This window comes from Balaenoptera acutorostrata, chromosome 5 (assembly GCF_949987535.1).
Source record: "Balaenoptera acutorostrata chromosome 5, mBalAcu1.1, whole genome shotgun sequence".
Lineage (NCBI taxonomy): Eukaryota > Metazoa > Chordata > Mammalia > Artiodactyla > Balaenopteridae > Balaenoptera > Balaenoptera acutorostrata.
The window spans coordinates 114,479,054-114,501,273 of NC_080068.1; the positions used below are offsets into that span (position 1 = coordinate 114,479,054).

At 37.7% G+C, this 22,220-nt stretch overlaps 1 protein-coding gene across 1 annotated transcript in view; it reads left to right on the plus strand.

The window, feature by feature from the left end:
- ENPEP (glutamyl aminopeptidase) overlaps positions 1–22,220 on the plus strand; it is a 106,244-nt gene that overhangs the window by 13,192 nt on the left and 70,832 nt on the right. The window contains exons 2-3 of the mRNA XM_007191041.2: positions 1,700–1,841; positions 3,882–4,013. Coding sequence (XP_007191103.1) covers positions 1,700–1,841; positions 3,882–4,013 — 274 coding nt within the window. The remainder of the gene's footprint in view (positions 1–1,699; positions 1,842–3,881; positions 4,014–22,220) is intronic.

Sequence of the window (22,220 nt, forward strand, 5' to 3'; positions counted from 1 at the left end):
AAAAGGTATAGTTTTTTTTTAACATCTTTATTGGAGTATAATTGCTTTACAATGGTGTGTTAGTTTCTGCTTTATAACAAAATGAACCAGCTATACATAAGGTATAGATTTTTTCAGTCATCCCAGAAAGTTGTCCCCCTCAGTCAACAGTGTCCTAAAAGACAGCCCTTTTCCAGTTTTATTTTTTACAGATTAGTTTTTTTGGCTGAGTTTTTAACAACTAATTTTTGTATCCAGAGGGTTTTTAAAAGAAATTCAAAAATATTTTAATTTCTTGTAGTTGGATGTTGACCTATGACATATTATTTTTTAGATAAGTTAATGTATATAATGCATCCTTGAACCCAAATGAAATGAAGACAGTTACCATGGCCTCTGCTGACCCCTTAGTCCCTCCAGTTCACTGTACTTCAGCTACACTGGACATCTTTCAGGTCCTCAACCATATTAAATTCTCTTCCACTTTAGAGACTGTGCACTTGCTGTTCCCTCTGTTAAGGAAACACATTTTCCCTAATCTTCACCTGTCTGGGTTTTTCTCATCATTCGGATCTCAGCAAACCATCACCTACTCCAAGAGATTGTCCCTGACTACTCTACCTAATATTGCTCACCACTTTTCCTGAGTCATTCTCTGTCGCTTCCCCTGTCTTATTTTCTATATAGCTCTTATCACTCTCCTTATTTATTTATTTATTTGTTTATTCTTTGTTATTCCCTCAGAATCTAGAATAATGCCTGGTAAATGTGTGTGTGTGTAGGAAGGGGTTCAATTAATATTTATTGGATCAATGAACAATGTAACAATTTGTTATTCTTTGTGAAATACCTTCCTTAGTCTCTGAGAATTCTGAAGGATGAAATACTTTCCTTACACAAATTATTAATGAATATGTCAATATTTCTTTCCTTTTACACTTTTTACTCGCTTACTCTTCTAATGAGCAAATGTACAATATCTTACTGTAATATAACTACATGTAAAAAGTTTACATTCATTGATTTTTTTTGAGCAATTACTCAGAAAAAAATATTTCCACTTTGAAATGATGGAAACATTAAACATTAACATTTTAGCTTAATAAGCATTAAGTTAGAGCCATAAAGGAATACTGTCTCTTTCCAAAAGTGGACTTTAAACCTGGCCAAAGGTTGCTTCACTGGGAGATTGCTCAGGGGCTGACTTTGCATGAAAATGAAAACTAAGGGATTTGTCCCTGGTGTAACATAAGTAAGAAAGAATGTACTATTAGGGACAGGAGCTGTGGACTCTGGAATACACTCCTCTACTCCGTGACAGGACACAGCTGTTCACACTCACAAGGACAGGTACAAGCAAGCCTTTGAGTTTGGCTTCGTGTTTATCTACTTGTCGCTTGATGGCTTTAGGATGGAAAGAGTGATAGCTCAGAATTGGATTGATTTTTGCTCATTTAGAGTTCACAGATTTTTAGTTATGGCAACAAAATACCTAACTACTCATATAAAATATCTGAAGCAGTTTCTGAATTTTCATTTATTTGTTAACCTAACAATTCCAGGAAAGACTTTGACAACTATTTGATAGTTTTCTGGATGGAAACTCATTTTAAGAAATGCAGTAGTTATAATTACATAGCTGATTCTTTTCTATAGGAATAGAAACATAGGGGCTATCAGCAGAGGCAACATATATTTTGTTTGTGTGTTTATTTCTAAGGAGCATAGCAGCCACTGATCATGAACCAACAGATGCCAGGAAATCCTTCCCTTGTTTTGATGAGCCCAACAAAAAGGCAACTTATACAATATCTATCGTCCACCCCAAAGAATATAAGGCACTTTCAAATATGCCAGTGGAGGTGAGTATTTTAAATTTTTTTCATTTATGCAGATAGTCTGTTTATAATATCAGGTAAATTACCTGCTTTGCTATGAAAGAACCTACTGAATTCTAAAATATATGTGCTCTAATAGCTTATTTAGAGGCTTGAAAATACATTTGGGCAATCTCTTTTCTTTGAGTACTAGACATCTTTAATTCAAGATATCACATTCCAGTCAAAACACCATGTTAGGTTTTCTAAGCAAGAATGGATACAGTAGACATACATTAGCTGGGTTCTGCTTAAATGAAAGAAGCCCCTAATCATGACAAATTAAAGGCAAACTAATGGAATTACAGATTTTAAAATATTCAAGGGCCTAATTACTATTATTGGTTTTCAGTTGAATATAAACCCAGTTTTTAATATAGGGCTACTACAAAAAATCATCACTTAAATATTGGAATATAGCCACAACTCCAGGAAACACCATGCCCATAGGTATTCTAGTGAACAAGAAGTACTCATTAAATGTTAAAAAAAAAAAAAAGGCTACAATAAGTTCTGTTTGTATAATTATTAACATGACTCTTTCCTCTGTTACTGCTCCTCATCTCCAGAATGGGTAACTCAGTTAACTAAAGCATCATTACCTCAAGGTTGAGGTTTATTATTCCTTATACCTTTGACATGTAAAAGGGTGAAGCTCATCCTTAGATATAATTGTCACCTACCTAATACCAGAAAAGCACTGTGCCTACATTACATCTCCCATCTTTCTGATCCACTATGTGAACTATCATCACTGAAATTCATCCTCTTTAATTACAACTATTCCTCGAAAAAGCAAACCAAAGCTATAAGAAGGTTAAAAAGTAAACTGTTGGTGTAAGCTTATCAACTTTTCTTCTGGTGTCAGACACCTGGGCAATTGGGTTTTGATTGGAGAAGAAAGAGGAAAGGATAAACCTAAACTATGACACTCTAATCCAGAAGACTGGATCAGAATAAAATGCCATCAGAATTTTTTGGCATGGAACGGAGAAAATGAAGGTGGGAGGAGTAAGAATGCAAACTTTACTAACCTCCGTTTATGGTTTCCTCACATGACCTTTTTGTTTTGCAGAGTATATACTTCTTCACTTTCACCTAGTTCCAGAAACTAGTCCTGGAAGAAGGTGAATAATCTGGGTCCTTAGGAGATCGAAACTACTACTAGGTTTTTATCATAGAGTAACTTTGCTGGGGCTCCAACTCTTCTCTATAAGCATGTGCACATAACATGCTTGCCTTGTCAATGATGCATCAAGTTCTAGTCTAGCCTCCCTCTCTTAATCCTTTTTTAAAGCTTTCCAGTGTAGAGTGACTCACTGTGTGGCTGCAGGGCATGTGGAAATGTTTAAACAATGGGTAGCAGGAGTTAGGCAACTATTCATGGATGAAGTATTAGGACTGATGACTGGCTGAGAGAGGAAGGCAAAGCTGGCATGGACAGAAAACCAGACAGATGGGGTCAGTAGTTGCATGAAGTAATGCAATCCTTCTCTCTCTCCATGGTAACCAAAGCAGTGACTTTAGTGACCATACCCTGGGTCTCAGATGGAGACAACCAGAGATGGAAAAGACAACATGACATCCTGCTATGCCTGGTACAGCTATTGCCCTCTCGCACATAGTCAAATCAGCAAATACCTGCTTAGTTCTTCCTGTGTGCAAGGCACTGAGCACTAGCCTTTTCTTCATTAAGAGGCCATAGTACCTGCTCAAATATTATGGCCAGGATTGTGTGTTTAATGTAGAAAGATAAACTCCTGTCCAGTTTATATCACAAAGTTGTATTTCTCCCTGAGAAACCTCATATGGTATATAGTTCAATCACTCTTTCACAGTACTAAAAATAAAATGAATTTTCCTCTAGTTTTTTTCAACATCACCAGTTAGGGGTAAAATTTCTTTTTACACCTAAGCTTTGACAAAGGACTTCTGACTGGAAAGCTAGGTTTGGAGTAATTTTTTGTTTGTCTTGTCCATGATTGATCTTTTTATAAATAAAAGATTATCTTTTGCTTTCAATAGAAAGAAGAGTCGGTGGATGATAAATGGAATCGAACAACTTTCCAGAAGTCTGTTCCCATGAGCACTTACCTGGTGTGCTTTGCTGTACATCAATTTGACTCCGTAATGAGGATATCAAATAGCGGCAAACCTGTGAGTACCATTATATATTTTTAAAATTTACCACCTATGCATTTGTGATTTTACAATTTTTTTGAATAGTTTTTTCTTTTTTCACACAACAGACGAGAAAAGCCCGTTAGTCACCAGGCTCTGTGAGCCTGATGATACACTGAATAATATAGAAAAATGTAAGCTGAAAGGACCCAGGTGAAAAATAAACAAACAAAACAGCCATAGGAATGGATAGTCTTGAATTATTTTAAGGTGAAAATTCACTATAAGTCCAAAGCTAGCTCCTAAGTATATCAGCACAAAGGTATTAAATATTTGCACATATAGAGACTGTCATACAGAGTGAAGTAAGTCAGAAAGAGAAAAACAAATATCGTATATTAACGCATGTATGTGGAACCTAGAAAAATGGTACAGATGAACCTGTTTGCAGGGCAGAAGTTGAGACACAGAGGTAGAGAACAAACGTATGGACACCAAGGGGGGAAAACCGCGGTGGGGTGGGGATGGTGGTGTGCTGAATTGGGCGATTGGGATTGATATGTATACACTGATGTGTATAAAACTGATGACTGATTTTTAAAAAAAATTGCGCATGCTTAATTTAGTAAAATGATTGGGTATATGTATTTGGGTGGGGTCCCAGATGAAGACCAGAGGGGGAGGAGGAAACCAGAGGGAAATGAATATCCTTCAAGTAACTAAGCGCTGAGATGTTTGTGGTGCCATTCCAATAGGTAATTCAACACAGGACAACAGCAAGGTATCAAAAAGCATTTTCTAAAAGTGTAAGAAAATACAAATAAGCTTTTTTTAAATCAAAATGATGAACTGAATAATTTTCTTTCTTTTTTTTTTTTTTTTTGAATAATTTTCTTTTGAAAAACTAAATACTTTGACCTCATTATTTTTCTCTTTTTGGGGGCCCCCATTTTGCTCATGCCCTGAACACTTGCTAAGCTAATGGTTAGTCTGCCTCTGTGATACGTATTATATATATAAAACATTATAATCTTTGCAATATAATTTTACAAGGAAGAAATCATCGCTCCCACTTTACAGATGAGAAAACTGAAATAATGAGTTTAATTAATTTGCTCAAGATCACCCAACTGGCAAGTGGTGGAGACTCAAATTCCAGATTCTTTTCAAACAATGTACCCTGCTAAACGTTCTGAAATGTGATATTCTGAAAAATATCTTTACCTCACTGGAGGGGAGAGATGCTCCTCCCTCCACCCCATTTACAGAAGACAGGCAACCAGAGTTTCCCTCCTGCAAAAACCTGTGGGTTTCTTTTCTTCAAAACTGAACAGAACCTTGCAGGAGAACTTAAAGGCATCTAATGTGAATGTCAATTCAAGGTAAATTCCACCTCTTTGGCATTTGACTGGCTCCCTACTCATTCACTCTAAATTGAAATCTAGCCCTTAACACCCAAGCACAAATGCTCCAGTACAATTTCCCACTCCAGAGAGAATTACAGGAAAACCACACTACTTATATCTATTTGAAAGTAACATTGGTGGGAACCCACACCAGTCTCACAGTACTACATTCTTAGAGCTAAACAGACAACCTAAGACAAACAGGCATATGAGGAAAACAAGCAACATAAAAGAGAAAATCCAAGACAAACAGAAAAGCACAGTGTGAGTAAATAAGAATAGTTAGGGAAACAAAAAAAAAAGCCATAAAAAATTAAACATTCTGACAACACAACCTTTAATTATTACACTCAGAGATTCAAGAAGATATGATCACCATAAAATAAAAACAGAAAACTATAATAAAACAATCAGAAATAGTAGTCAGAGTTTAAAAAAATAATTTCCAAAGCATGACCTTGCTCTAACCTCCAGGAACTTGTTGCTAATTCCTTCAAAAACCAGAGCCCAATAAGCAAATAGCTTTAGTTGCTGCCAACTACTTTGTGTCTTTATCAACTCCACGGAGATGCTTATATTGTCTGAAGCCCTGATACATCTCGTGGGTTTTCCACTTTTACACTGCAACTATCATTTCTGTTTGTTTGCAGTGGGGGTACATTAAAGCATCAATATACTGCATGATCTAGAGCCAAAATCTCTGTATTACTTGTTCAGTTAAAAAAAAAAAGATTAAGCTAGTTACTTTTTGTGTAATACAACATTTTTAGTAGAAATTTCATGAATCAAAAAACCATTCTTATCCACTCTGTTTCTGACAGTATTATTCTGGTATATTTATCACCTGCTATTCATAGTCGGATTACACTGGGCAGTCCAAAAATCTATAATACCCTGCCTGAACTCACCATTCTGGCAAGAATCCTTTATATCAGTAAATACTGAATCGAGGCTTATGTTCTTCTTAACTGTTTACCTGGAGTAGCAGATATTAGTACTTGAACCATTCACTATGCTTAAAATGTCCTTGTTGCTCATGAAGATTAGAGGACCCAACCCTAAAAACCTGTTAGGAAAAAAGGTAACCAAGTTTGGAAGGTAGCTCAAAAGACTTAACTCTACTTATTTCCTTTCTTGAATATTAGTTGCATTACATTTTTTTATTGAGGTATAGTTGGTTAACAATAAATTTCAGATGTGCAACATAGTAATTCACAACTTTTAAAGGTTATACTCCATTCATAGTTATTATAAAATATTGGCTATATTCCCTGGGCTGTACAATATGTCCTTATAGCTTATTTATATTACACATAGCTGTTTGTACCTCTTAATCCCTTACCTGTATTTTGCCCCTCCCCTCCCCCTCCCCACTGGTAACCACTAGTTTGTTCTCTATATCTGTGAGTCTGTTTCTTTTTTGTTATATTTATTAGTTTGTTTTATTTTTCAGATTCCACATATAAGTGATATCATACAGTATTTGTCTCTCTCTGTCTGACTTATTTCACTAAGTATAATACACTCCAAGTCCATCCATGTTGTTGCAAATGTCAAAATTTCATTATTTTTTGGCTGAGTAGTATTTCATTGTATATATATATCTATATCTATATATATATAGATATATATATACACACACCACATCGTCTCCATTCATTTGTTGATGGACACTTAGTTTGCTTCCATATCTTGGCTATTGTAAATATGCTACTATGAATACTGCGGTGCATATACCTTTTTTTTTTTTTTAGCATCTTTATTGGAGTATAATTGCTTCACAGTGTTGTGTTAGTTTCTGCTGTATAACAAAGTGCATAAGCTATATGTATACATATATCCCCATATCCCAAATCAGAGCAAGATCCTTTTTGACCCACCTCCTAGAGAAACGGAAATAAAAACAAAAATAAACAAATGGGACCTAATGAAACTTAAAAGCTTTTGCACAGCAAAGGAAACCATAAACAAGACAAAAAGACAACCCTCAAAATGGGAGAAGATATTTGCAAACAAAGCAACTGACAGAGGATTAATCTCCAAAATATACAAGCAGCTCATGTAGCTCAATATCATAAAAAACAAACAACCCAATCCATATACCTTTTTGAATTAATGTTTTTGTTTTCTTTGGATGTATACCCAGCAGTGGAATTGCTGGGTCGTATGGTAGTTCTATTTTTAGTTTTTTGAGAAACTTCCATACTGTTTTCCATGGTGGCTGCACCAATTTATTTTCCCACTGACAGTGCACAAGGGTTCCCTTTTCTCCACACCCTCTCCAGCATTTGTTATTTGTGGTCTTTTTTATGCCAAGTTTTCAGAATGAGTTTGATTTTTATAACATTTTAATGAATTTTTTAAAAATTTCTTTCTTTACTGGAAGGACTATTCTAAATTAAGGTCTCTTAATCTTCCCTGAAGGAATGTATTTAATTCAGGAAGCCATAGAAGATTGCTAATGATCCTTATTCTTTATTTAAATTTACAAAAACAATATTAATAAAAAAGAATATAAAATTCTATGAGGTTAAGTTAGATTTTTTTAATGTTTATTATTTGTTTTGAAAAATTCTACTGCAGGAATGATAATCACCAAGCATCAAACAACTCAAATTTTGAGTTAAATGAGAAGTAAGCTGCCAACAAATGTTTTGTGTAACCTAAGCGACGATGCTGGGTTTCTTCTCAAACAACACCTCATGGCAGCTGAGCTCTGGAACTCAAAGTTCTGAACACATTGTGAAACTTCAAAGCCACAGCAAAATTACAGTCCTTAGTCACCCAAACTTCAAGCCAAGGTTCTGCATATTTATAATAATTTATCTATGGATAAGGGACAATCTAAAATTTAGGAAGAATATATCACATTCCTGTGATAAAGCAGTCACAAAGAAAAGTTGAAAAAACACTCAAAGTATCACTATTCTTTTCTACTAAGTATTCCCCCTCCCGAAATTTCTGCCTACTGCTGGAAGAATATTTAGAAGAACATAAACTTATAAAAAATTAAACACATTGATGACCTCCTGTAATATCAACCATGTACCTTAAACACGCATTTATAGAATTAAAAACAATATCAAGTTCTCTTCTCTTTCTCATCCTGGCTACATCAGCACTGATAATAAAATTGGGGCTTCCCTGGTGGTGCAGTGGTTGAGAATCTGCCTGCCAATGCAGGGGACACGGGTTCGAGCCCTGGTCTGGGAAGATCCCACATGCTGTGGAGCAACTAGGCCCGTGAGCCACAACTACTGAGCCTGCGCGTCTGGAGCCTGTGCTCCGCAACAAGAGAGGCCGTGATAGTGAGAGGCCCGCGCACCGCGATGAAGAGTGGCCCCCGCTCACTGCAACTAGAGAAAGCCCTCACACAGAAACGAAGACCCAACACAGCCAAAAATAAATAAATAAATTAAAAAAAAAAAATTGAGGGTTCCTCCAATCAGAATGTTTCATCAGTCTTTGTTGAGCACATACTATGTGCACAAGGAGGATGCTAAGCCCTGAAGGGAGTGAAATATGCTAAGGTATCTGTACTTCAATTGAGATGTGAAACAGAAGTGGTCACCACTGTCCAGTGTCACCCAACTGTGTTTTAAGGTCTCTGCTGATTATGCCATTTTTGAGTGCCAAAGATCTCATCTTCTGTTTTAGGGGGCCCTGCAAGGGTACTGGGCCATTTAAAGGGGTGTGTCTATTTGGAACAGTAGAGATAAGATAGAAAAACCTCAAGAGATGAACAGGTGCTAACTCTGCTGGATGATAGGCAGTGGAAAGGCAGACTGTTATCAATGGGGAGAGTGATCATACATTTTTATCACTTATAAAATATAAATAATAGAGAAGGTGTTATTAATTATGCTGGCATAAGAGGTGTAAGCAGATAAGCAACAGACTTACATTCCTGGGACATTCTGGGCAAACCTGGATGTTTGGTCACCTTTGTCAATAGAAGATGCTCAGCAGACAAGGACAACAAAAACATGGACGCAGGACACAGCAGACCTGCAGGGCTGCCAGGTGGTGGTGGGAACCCTGTAGGCACTGGCTGGGCTTCTGACTAGGGTGATGGTGGTAGTGGTGGGTAGCATCTGTTCAATCTGATTCCTTTCTGTTCACATGGTCTTCCCAAGTTCAGTGCCTTCACCTCAGACTTTAAGACACCCTTCCAGAGCCTTGCCCCTTCAATCTTAGTACTCCTCTCCTAGGGTACTAATTTATTGAGACAGAGCCCTCTGGACGTCCCTCTAGTCTCTTTCCAATCTATTGTTACAGCATAAACGTTGTGGTTTGCTTTTTTCCTTGCCTTCTGTTTTTATTGCTAAAATCCTTTTCAACCAGGCTCTTGCAAATCAAAACATTTTGGCTTTCAAATTTATTGTGTAGGCATGAAAAGCCTATTCTGGACTTCAAAAACTTAACTTCTATTTTTCCCCCCTTCATTCTCCTAGTATTCCTAATGGTAATGTGGATACCACCCACATATAAGGAAGTGCAGACAAAGAAAATTACAGAGGTTAATCATTCAATGTATTATCTCTAATGATACTAATGTTCTTGATGGGACACACAGAGCTATTATGTGTCAAGAATTGCTTACGCATTAGCTTATGAACTGCTCACATTATCAGATAGGTACTGTTGTTATCTCTATTTTGTAGCTAGGGAAAGTCAGGTTTCATTCTTAGGAGTAGAGAAAAGAAGCAGTATGATATAGTAAAAAACAAACTTTGCACTGAAGTTTAGTGTCAGTTTTGTCTTACTTCATTTTTCTTATGTACACATTTTTCTCATGCACACAATGTACACAATGAGGAAGTTTATTTTTAAAACTCTTCAAACTCTAAAATTTGAAATAGAAGTCTACAATCCTTACCTAAAACCTTTGTGTCTAGTTGTATGTTGGAAGTCAGAAATTTTCAGATTTGTGAACGGTAATATGGTACGAATATTGAGTATTATTGAGTAACTACAGTGGGCTCTGGGGCAGCACATTGTAATCAAACAGTAATATTTCTGCAGCAATATTTTTTAGTGAGAAAAATAAAAATTATTTTTAAAAACTCCTATCAGTTCGGGTCAGATGTTACTGACAAATTAGTTTGCTTAGAACATATAAAAAAACTTTTGATTTTCAGAGCTCTTTGGACTTTATAATTGTGAAAACTGGGCTAATGAAAGGATTGGGGTAAAGATATCATCAGTGATACAAAACATTATATTTTATTATTATTAATAGTGCCAGATTCATAGAATTGGTGTGTAGAGTGAGACATTGCATGGTAAGTGCTTATCACATTACCTGGGAATTTTTAAGTATCCAGTAAGACTAATAGTTAATCATAATGATTACACATAAAAGAAGTGACAGCAACCAATTAGAATAAATTCTCATGGACTTAAATTCTATCTCTCAAATTCCTGGAGACCCTTAATTAAAAGGACAATATTAACAACTCTAAAAGCGTTCTTTACAGTAGGTTGCCATATGATAAGAGAAAGGCAACAACAACAACAGTGATAAAGCCGATGTAAGATGTATCACACCTCCCAAAAGAATAGTCAGCTGCATATAAGCTTCAGAAAGCACAGATTTTACACCTGACACTAGCTCAATAGACTCAGTGCTTTGAGTTATGACTAATAGTACCCAGGGACCTCCCTGGCAGTCCAGTGGTTAAGACTCCGTGCTTCCAGTGCAGGGGGCATGGGTTCAATCCCTGGTCGGGGAGCTAAGATCCCAGAAGCTGTGCAGTGTGGTCAAAAATAAATAAATTTAAAAAACTGTATCCAACAGTGGTATATCTAGGTAATTTAGTTCACTTAGGGGACTTAGTATCTTTAAAAACGAAATATATGCATTCAATTTAGGTTCTTGAAGCCTTACAAACTTCCTATATATATATATATATATATATATATATATATATATATATATATATATATATAAGCTTTATATATATATATAAAGCTTATATAAAAACCTTTATATTTAACCTTTAATAGAGTCTTTGAATAATAAAGGCATATATGACTTTTTAGAAAGTAAGAAGAAGAAACAGTATGCATGTATATCTCCTTCCTCACCCCATGCTATTTCAATATGGTTATCACATGCTTTAAAAAAATCATCTCAGTAAAGCAAGCATGTAAACTAGAACAATAGTAATTATTACAAAGCAATGACAATTCAGGAGTAATTTACTGAATTTTGTCATGGACAGAAGTGCTGAGGCTCAGCAAATGATGGAGGGGAGTTAGCAGCTTCTAGCAAAGCCCATAGAAAGTAATCTTTAAAATAAAAATGTTTCTGATATATGGCAGATAGGACACATAGATATGCTTTGGCTAATAATGTTACAAGGTTAACAGGCTGTATCTATATATTCTGTGATTGCTTAGCTCAGTTGATCAAAGCAGTGGTCATAAAATATGATGGATTATACAACAAAATAAGGGTCATCGATCACATGTGATCTGCAGACTGGCCAGACTGTAAAGACAGAACATACTTCTCTGTGGTGTTGAGTTTCTCAGAAACAAGAAAGGCAGGCATTGTTTTTATTTGGATTGAATTTACACTAACACCAATCCTATTTAAGGACACTGCATTCCTGTTGCTGCCAACAATAGAAATATGGAGAGTAAGAAAAACCTGATTATATTGTCTCAGAAGCATTCTGATTGAAGGGAGTCAATCTACCAGCATGGGCAATGAGAACATATTGACAGAAAAAGCACATAGTCTTTCTCCTTCCCATTGCTTCACCTAAGGTGGGAGACCTCACTGTTCTCTCTTCTTCCTCTTTTTCAACGCTCTTTCACTCTCCAAATATTACGTGCAACACAAAAGTACAGAGTGTGTACACAACAGCAGAGTGAGGCAAGAGGAACTACCCTTTCTGAAGTTTTTAACAGAAGAGAACAAATGTGGTGGAAATTCTGAGAATCTCGGTTTACAACATGACAATGCTATATGAACATGATAGTTTTGATTTCATAGGGGGCAATTACCTTCGCTCTGTTCAGTGGCCACGAACTGGATCCTTAGTTTCACTTAACTTCTTGGAAAACGCATGTTGTTCACAAAGAGAACAGGAGGGCGGTGAGGAAGTGTATCACTTCTTCTAGAAAGCAAAAATAAATAAATAAATAAAACAAAACAAAACAAACTTTAAAAGAAAGGGGATGATAAATGAGTGAATTTTGTAGCCTTTGGAGATGAAGATGAACACATCTTTACTTAGGCAAATAAAGCAAGAATGTCAATCACCCAGTAGCTTGGGAGAACAGTGAGTCAGTGATACTAATTTAAGGGATGCTTTTTATTTTTATTTATTTATTTTATTTTTTAAATATCTTTATTGGAGTATAATTGCTTTACAACGTTGTGTTAGTTTCTGCTGTACAACAAAGTAAATCAGGTATACGTCCGCATATATCCCCATATCCCCTCCCTCTTGAGCCTCCCTCCCACCCTCTCTATCCCACCCCTCTAGATCATCACAAAGCATCAACCTGATCTCCCTGTGCTATGCTGCAGCTTCCCACGAGCCATCCATTTCACATTTGGTAGTGTATACATGTCAGCGTTGCTCTCTCATTTCATCCCAGCTTCCCCTTCCCCCCCCAAACCCCGTACCTTCAAGTCCGTTCTCTACGTCTGCATCTTTATTCCTGTCCTGACACTAGGTTCATCAGTACCGTTTTTTTTAGATTCCATATATGTGCGTTAGCATATGATATTTGTATTTCTCTTTCTGACTTAACTTCACTCTGTATGACAGCCTCTAGGTCCATCCACCTCATTACAAATAACTCAGTTTGGTGTCTTTTTATGACTGAGTAATATTCCATTGTATATATGTGCCACATCTTCTTTATCCATTCATCTGTTGAAGGACATTTAGGTTGCTTCCATGTCCTGGTTATTGTTAATAGTGCTGCAATGAACATTGTGGTACGTGTATCTTTTTGAATTATGGTTTTCTCAGGGTATATGCCCAGTAGTGGGATTGCTCAGTCATATGGTAGTTCTGTTTCTAGTTTTTTAAGGAATCTCCATACTGTTCTCCATAGTGGCTGTATCAATTTACATTCCCACCAACAGTATAGGAGGGTTCCCTTTCCTCCACACCCTCTCCAGGATTTATCGTTTGTAGATTTTTTTGATAATGGCCATTCTGACTGGTGTGATGTGATTCCTCATTGTGGTTTTCATTTGCATTTCTCTCATGATTAGTAATGTTGAGCATCTTTGCATGTGCTTTAAAATTCACGATTTAATGTGGTTTTATATATATATATATATATATATATATATTCAAAAACTACCATTTTATTTGTTAAAGCATACCATTATGCCATATTGAAGCACTACAGTGTTTTTGTTTTCTAACATCTTTATTGGAGTATAATTGCTTTACAATGGTGTGTTAGTTTCTGCTGTATAACAAAGTGAATCAGCTATACATACACATATATCCCCATTATTCCTCACTCTTGCATCTCCCTCCCACCCTCCCTATCCCACCCCTCTAGGTGGACACAAAGCACCAAGGTGATCTCCCTGTGCCATACGGCTGTTTCCCACTAGCTATCTATTTTACATTTGGTAGTGTACACATGCCCATGCCACTCTCTCACTTCGTCCCAGCTTACCCTTCCCCCTCCCCATGTCCTTAAGTCCATTCTCTACATCTGCATCTTTATTCCTGCCCTGTCCCAACTTTCTTCAAAACCATTTTTTTTTCTTAGATTCCATATATATGTGTTAGCATATGATATTTCTTTTTCTCTTTCTGACTTACTTCACTCTGTATGACAGTCTCTAGCTCCACCCACCTCACTGCAAATAACTCAATTTCGTTTCTTTTTATGGCTAAGTAATATTCCATTGTATATATGTGCAACATCTTCTTTATCCATTCATCTCTCAATGGACACTTAGATTGCTTCCATGTCCTGACTATCCTAAATAGTGCTGCAATGAACATTGTAGTACATGACCCTTTCTGAATTATGGTTTTCTCAGGGTATATGCCCAGTAGTGGGATTGCTGGGTCGTATGGTTCTATTTTTAGTTGTTTTTTTTTTAAAGATTTATTGATTGATTGATTGATTGCTATGTTGGGTCTTCGTTTCTGTGCTAGGGCTTTCTCTAGCTGCGGCAAGCGGGGGCCACTCTTCATTGCGGTGCGCAGGCCTCTCACCATCGCGGCCTCTCCCGTTGCGGAGCACAGGCTCCAGACGCGCAGGCCCAGCAGTTATGGCTCAAGGGCCCAGTTGCTCCACGGCATGCGGGATCCTCCCAGACCAGGGCTCAAACCCGTGTCCCCCGCATTAGCAGGCAGACTCTCAACCACTGCACCACCAGGGTAGCCCTATTTTTAGTTTTTTAAGGAACCTCCATACTGTTCTCCATAGTAGCTGTATCAGTTTACATTCCCACCAACAGTGCAACAGAGTTCCCTTTCTCCCCACGCTCTCCAGCATTTGTTAGTAGATTTTTTGATGATGGCCATTCTGACCAGTGTGAGGTGATACCTCATTGTAGTTTTGATTTCCATTTCTCTAATGATTAGTGATGTGGAGTATCCTTTCATGTGTTTGTTGGCAATCTGTATATCTTCTATGGAGAAATGTCTACTTAAGTCTTCTGCCCATTTTTGGATTGGGTTGTTTTTTTGATATTGAGCTGCATGAGCTGCTTGTACATTTTGGAGATTAGTCCTTTGTCAGTTGCTTCGTTTGCAAATATCTTCTCCTATTCTGAAGGTTGCCTTTTCATATTGCTTATGGTTTCCTTTGCTGTGAGAAAGCTTTTAAGTTTCATTAGGTCCCATTTGTTTATTTTTGTTTTTATTTCCATTTATCTACGAGGTGGGTCAAAAAGGATCTTGCTGTGATTTATGACATAGAGTATTCTGCCTATGTTTTCCTCTAAGAGTTTTATAGTGTCTGGCCTTATATTTAGGTCTTTAATCCATTTTGAGTTTATTTTTGTGTATGGTGTTAGGCAGTGTTTTAATTTCATTCTTTTACATGTAGCTGTCCAATTTTCCCAGCACCACTTATTGAAGAGGCTGTCTTTTCTCCATTGTATATTCTTGCCTCCTTTACCAAAGATAAGGTGACCATATGTGCGTAGGTTTATGTCTAGGCTTTCTATCCTGTTCCATTAATCTATATTTCTGTTTTTGTGCCACTACCATACTGTCTTGATTACTGTAGCTTTGTAATATAGTGTAAAGTCAGGGAGCCTGATCCTCCAGCTCTGTTTTTCTTTCTCAAGATTGCTTTGGTTATTCGGCGTCTTTTCTGTTTACACACAAATTGTGAAATTTTTTGTTCTAGTTCTGTGAAAATTGCCATTGGTAGTTTGATAGGGATTGCATTGAATCTGTAGATTGCTTTGGGTATTATAGTCATTTTCACAATGTTGATTCCTCCAATCCAAGAACATTGTATGTCTCTCCATCTGTTTGTATCATCTTTGATTTCTTTCATCAGTGTCTTACAGTTTTCTGCATACAGGTCTTTTGTCTCCTTAGGTAGGTTTATTCCTAGGAATTTTATTCTTTTCTGTTGCAATGGTAAATGGGAGTGTTTCCTTAATTTTTCTTTCAGATTTTTCATCACTAGTGTATAGGAATGCAAGAGATTTCTGTGCATTAATTTTGTATCCTGCTACTTTACCAAATTCACTGATTAGCTCTAGTAGTTTTCTGGTGGCATCTTTAGGATTCTCTATGTATAGAAGCATGTCATCAGCAAACAGTGACAGTTTTACTTCTTCTTTTCTGATTTGGATTCCTTTCATTTCATTTTCTTCTCTGATTGCTGTGGCTAAAACTTCCAAAACTATTTTAAATACTAGTGGTGAGAGTGGGCAACCTTGTCTTGTTCCTCATCTTAGTAAAAATGTTTTCAGTTTTTCACCACTGAGAACAATGCTGGCTGTGGGTTTGTCATATATGGCCTTTATTATGTTGAGGTAAGTTCCCTCTACGCCTACTATCTGGAGGGTTTTTAACAAAAATGGGTGTTGAATTTTGTCAAAAGCTTTTTCTGCATCTATTGAGATGATCATATGGTTTTTATCCTTCAGTTTGTTATATGGTGTATCACATTGATTGATTTGCATATACTGAAGAATCCTTGAATTCCTGGGATAAACACCACTTGATCATGGTGTATGATCCCTTTAATGTGCTGTTGGATTCTCTTTGCTAGTATTTTGTTGAGGATTTTTGCATCTATGTTCATCAGTGATATTGGCCTGTAGTTTTCTTTCTTTGTGACATCTTGTCTCGTTTTGGTATCAGAGTGATGGTGGCCTCATAGAATAAGTTTGGGAATGCTCCTCCCTCTGCTATATTTTGGAAGAGTTTGAGAAGGATAGGTGTTAGCTCTTCTCTAAATGTTTGATAGAATTCACCTGTGAAGCCATCTGGTCCTGGACTTTTGTTTGTTGGAAGATTTTTAATCACAGTCTCAATTTCAGTGCTTGTGAATGTTCTGTTTATATTTTCTATTTCTTCCTTGTTCAGTCTCGGAAGGTGTGCTTTTCTAAGAATTTGTCCATTTCTTCCAGGTTGTCCATTTTATTGGCATAGAGTTGCTTGTAGTAATCTCTCATGATCCTTTGTATTTCTGCAGTGTCAGTTATTACTTCTTTTTCATTAATAATTCTATTGATTTGCGTCTTCTCCCTCTTTTTCTTGATGAGTCTGGCCAATGGTTTATCAATTTTGTTTATCTTCTCAAAGAACCAGCGTTTAATTTTACTGATCTTTGCTATTGTTTTCTTCATTTCTTTTTCATTTATTTCTGATCTGATCTTTATAATTTCTTTCCTTTTGGTAATTTTGGGGGTTTTTTGTTCTTCTTTCTCTAATTGATTTAGGTGTAAGGTTAGGTTATTTAAGATGTTTCTTGTTTCTTGAGGTAGGATTGTATTGCTATAAACTTCCCTCTTAGAACTGCTTTTGCTGCATCCCATAGGTTTTGGGTCACCGTGTTTTCATTGTCATTTTTTTCTAGGTATTTTTTGATTTCCTCATTGATTTCTTCAGTGATCTCTTGGTTATTAAGTAGTGTATTGTTTAGCTTCCATGTGTTTGTATATTACAGATATTTTCCTGTAATTGATATCTAGTCTCACAGCATTGTGGTCGGAAAAGAAACCTGATATGATTTCAATTTTCTTAAATTTACCGAGGCTTGATTTGTGACCCAAGATATGATATATCCTGGAGAATGTTCCATGAGCATTTAAGAAAGTGTATTTTGTTGTTTTTGGATGGAATGCCCAATAAATATCAATTAAGTCCATCTTGTTTAATGTATCATTTAAAGCTTGTGTTTCCTTATTTATTTTCATTTTGGATGATCTGTCCATTGGTGAAAGTGGGGTGTTAAAGTCCCCTACTATTGTGTTACTGTCGATTTCCTCTTTTATGGCTGTTAGCAATGCCTTATGTATTGAGGTGCTCCTATGTTGGGTGCATAAATATTTACAATTGTTATATCTTCTTGGACTGATCCCTTGATCATTATGTAGTGTCCTTCTTTGTCTCTTGTAATAGTCTTTATTTTAAAGTCTATTTTGTCTGATATGAGAATTGTTACTCCAGCTTTTTTATTTTCATTTGCATGGAATATCCTTTTCCATCCCCTCACTTTCAGTTTGTATGTGTCCCAGGTCTGAAGTGGGTCTCTTATAGACAGCATACATACTGGTCTTGTTTTTGTATCCATTCAGCAAGCCTGTGTCTTTTGGTAGGAGCATTTAATCCATTCCCGTTTAAAGTAATTATCGATATGTATGTTCATATTACCATTTTCATAATTGTTTGGGGTTTGTTTTTGTAGGTCTTTTTCTTCTCTTGTGTTTCCCACTTAGAGAAATTCCTTTAGCATTTGTTGTAGAGCTGGTTTGGTGGTGCTGAATTCCCTTAGCCTTTGCTTCTCTGTAAAGCTTTTGATTTCTCCATTGAATCTGAATGAGATCCTTGCCAGATAGAGTAATCTTCGTTGTAGGTTCTTCCCTTTCATCACTTTAAATATGTCCTGCCACTCCCTTCTGGCTTGCAAGTTTCTGCTGAAAGATCAGCTGTTAACCTTATGTGGATCCCCTTGTATGTTATTTGTTCCTTTTCCCTTGCTGCTTTTAATATGTTTTTCTTTGTATTTAATTTTTGATAGTTTGATTAATATGTGTCTTGGTGTGTTTCTCCTTGGATTTATCCTGTATGGGACTCTCTGTGCTTCCTGGACTTGATTGACTATTTCCTTTCCCATATTAGGGAAGTCTTCAACTATAATCTCTTCAAATATTTTCTCAGTCCTTTCTTTTCCTCTTCTTCTTCTGGGACCCCTATAATTCGAATGGTGGTGCGTTTAATGTTGTCCCAGAGGTCTCTGAGACTGTCCTCAATTCTTTTCATTCTTTTTTCTTTATTCTGCCCTGTGGTAGTTATTTCTACTATTTTATCTTCCAGGACACTTATCCGTTTTTCTGCCTCAGTTATTCTGCTATTGATCCCTTCTAGAGAATTTTAAATTTCATTTATTGTGTTGTTCATCATTTGTTTGCTCTTTAGTTCTTGTAGGTCCTTGTTAAACGTTTCTTGTAGGTCCTTGTTAAACGTTTCTTGTATTTTCTCCATTCTATTTCCAAGATTTTGGATCATCTTTACTATCATTACCCTGAATTATTTTTCAGGTAGGCTGCCTATTTCCTCTTCGTTTGGTCTAGTGGGTTTTTACCTTGCTCCTTAATTTGCTGCATATTTCTGTCTTCTCATGTTGCTTAACTTACTGTGTTTGGGGTCTCATTTTCGCAAGCTGCAGGTTCGTAGTTCACATTGTTTTTGGTGTCTGTCCCCTGTGGGTAAGGTTGGTTCAGTGGTTTGTGTAAGCTTCCTGGTGGAGGGGATTGGTGCCTCTGTTCTGGTGGATGAGGCTGGATCTTGTCTTTCTGGTGGGCAGGACCACGTCCGGTGGTATGTTTTGGTGTGTCTGTGAACTTATTATGATTTTAGGCAGCCTCTCTGCTAATGGGTGGGGTTGTGTTCCTGTCCTGCTAGTTGTTTGGCATAGGGTCTCCAGCACTGTCATTTGCTGGTTGCTGAGTGGAGCTAGGTCTTAGCGTTGAGATGGGGATCTCTGGGAGAGCTTTTGCCCTTTGATATTACGTGGGCCGTGCAGTCTCTGGTGGACCAATGTCCTGAAGTCTCCTCTCCCACCTCAGAGGCTCAGGCCTGACACCCGGCTGGAGCACCAAGACCCTGTCAGCTACTCAGCTCAGAAGAAAAGGGAGGAAAAAAAAGGAAAGAAAGAAAGGAAAAAATAAAAAAAAATAAAGTTACTAAAATAAAAAATCTTATTAAAAATAAAAATGTAATAAAAAAAGAAAGAAGAGTAATCAAACCAAAAAACAAATCCACCAATGATAACAAGTGCTAAAAACTATATGAAAAAAAAAAGAAAAAACGGACAGACAGAACCCTAGGAAAAACCATCAAAGAAAAGCTATATAGACAAAATCACACAAAGAAGCATACACATACACACTCACAAAAAGAGAAAAAGGAGAAAATATATATATACATATAAAGAAAAAAGGAAGAGTGCAACCAAATCAACAAACAAATCTACCAGTGATAATAAGCTCTAAATACTAAATTGAGATAAACATAAAACCAGAAACAAATTAGATGCAGAAAGCAAACCCCAAGTCTGCAGTTGCTCCCAAAGTCCACCACCTCAATTTTCGGATGATTCATTGTCTATTCAGGTATTCCACAGATGCAGGGTACGTCAAGTTGATTGTGGAGATTTCATCCACTGCTCCTGAGGCTGCTGGGAGAAATTTCCCTTTCTCTTCTTTGTTTGCACAGCTCCTGGGGTTCAGCTTTGGATTTGGACCCGCCTCTGCATGTAGGTTGCCTGAGGGCATCTGTTCTTTGCCCAGACAGGACAGGGTTAAAATAGCAGCTGATTAGGGGGCTCTGGCTCACTCAGGCTGGGGGGAAGGAAGGGTACAGAATGCGGGGTGAGCCTGTGGCGACAGAGGTCGGTGTGACATTGCACCAGCCTGAGGCATGCCATATGTTCTCCTGGGAAAGCTGTCCCTGGATGACAGGACCCTGGCAGTGGCAGGCTGCACAGGCTCCTGGGAGGGGAGGTGTGGATAGTTACCTGTGCTTGCACACAGGATTCTTGGTGGCTGCAGCATCAGCCTTAACATCTCATGCCCATCTCTTGTGTCTGCGTTGATAGCCACAGTTCACACCCGTCTCTGGAGCTCGTTTAGGCGGTGCTCTGAATCCCCTCTCCTCATGCACCCCGAAACAATGGTCTCTTGCCTCTTAGGCAGTTCCAGACTTTTTCCCAGACTCTCTCCCCGCTGGCTGTGGTGCACTAGCCACCTTCAGGCTGTGTTCATGCAGCCAACCCCAGTCCTCTCCCTGGGATCTGACCTCCGAGGCCCGAGCCTCGGCTCCCAGCTCCCACCCGACCCGGCGGGTGAGCAGACAAGCCTCTCAGGCTGGTGAGTGCTGGTTGGCACCGATCCTCTGTGTGCGAATCTCTCCACTTTGCCCTCTGCACCCCTGTTGCTGCACTCTCCTCCGTGGCTCCAAAGCGTCCCCCCGCCCACCCCCCATCTCCACCAGTGAAGGGGCTTCCTAGTGTGTGCAACTTTTCCTCCTTCACAGCTCCCTCGCTGAGGTGCAGGTCCCATCCCTATTCTTTTGTCTCTGTTTTTCCTTTTGCCCTACCCAGGTATGTAGGGAGTTTCTTGCCTTTTGGGAAGTCTGAGGTCTTCTGCCAGCGTTCAGTAGGTGTTCTGTAGGAGTTGTTCCACATGTAGATGTATTTTTGATGTATCTGTGGGGAGAAAGGTGATCTCCACGTCTTACTCCTCTGCCGTCTTGAACGTCTTCCAAGGGATGCTTTTTAGAAACTCATCCTTTAAATTATTGGATCTTTCTGCTATTCTTCACTTCTGAGAAAATATGGCTAAAGGTGTATACATATATCCATCATTACTATATCATACAGAGTATTTTTACTGCCCTAAAAATCCTCTATGCTCTACCTATTCATCTCTCCACCTTTCACACCCGAGCCTGTCATCCACTGATCGCTTTATTGTCTCCATCTTTTTGACTCTTCCAAAATGTCAAATAGTTGGAATCATACAGTGTGTAGCCCTTTCAGATTCGTTTCTTTCACTTAATATTGATAATATGCATTTAAGGTTCCTCCCTGTTTTTTCATGGTTTCATAGTTTCTTTCTTTTTAGCACTGTGTAATATTCCATTCCCCACAGTTTATCTGGTACATGAAAGACATCTTGGTGCTTCCAAGTTTTGGCAATTACGAATAAAGCTACTCTAAACATCCTCGTGCAGGACATTTTAAATAATTAATTAATTTTTTATTAGTCATCCATTCTATGAACATCAGTGTATACATGTCAATCCCAATCTCCCAATTCATCACACCACAACCCCCACACCTTGCCGCTTGCTCCACTTGGTGTCCATACGTTTTTTCTCTATTTCTGTGTCTCAATTTCTGCTCTGCAAACCAGTTCATCTGTACCATTCTCTCTGTTCCACATATATGCGTTAATACAAGATATTTGTTTTTCTCTTTCTGACTTACTTCACTCTGTATGACAGTCTAGATGCATCCACGTCTCTAAAAATGACCCAATTTCGTTGCTTTTTATGGCTGAGTAATATTCCATTGTATATACGTACCACATCTTCTTTATCCATTCATCTGTCGATGGGCATTTAGGTTGCTTCCATGACCT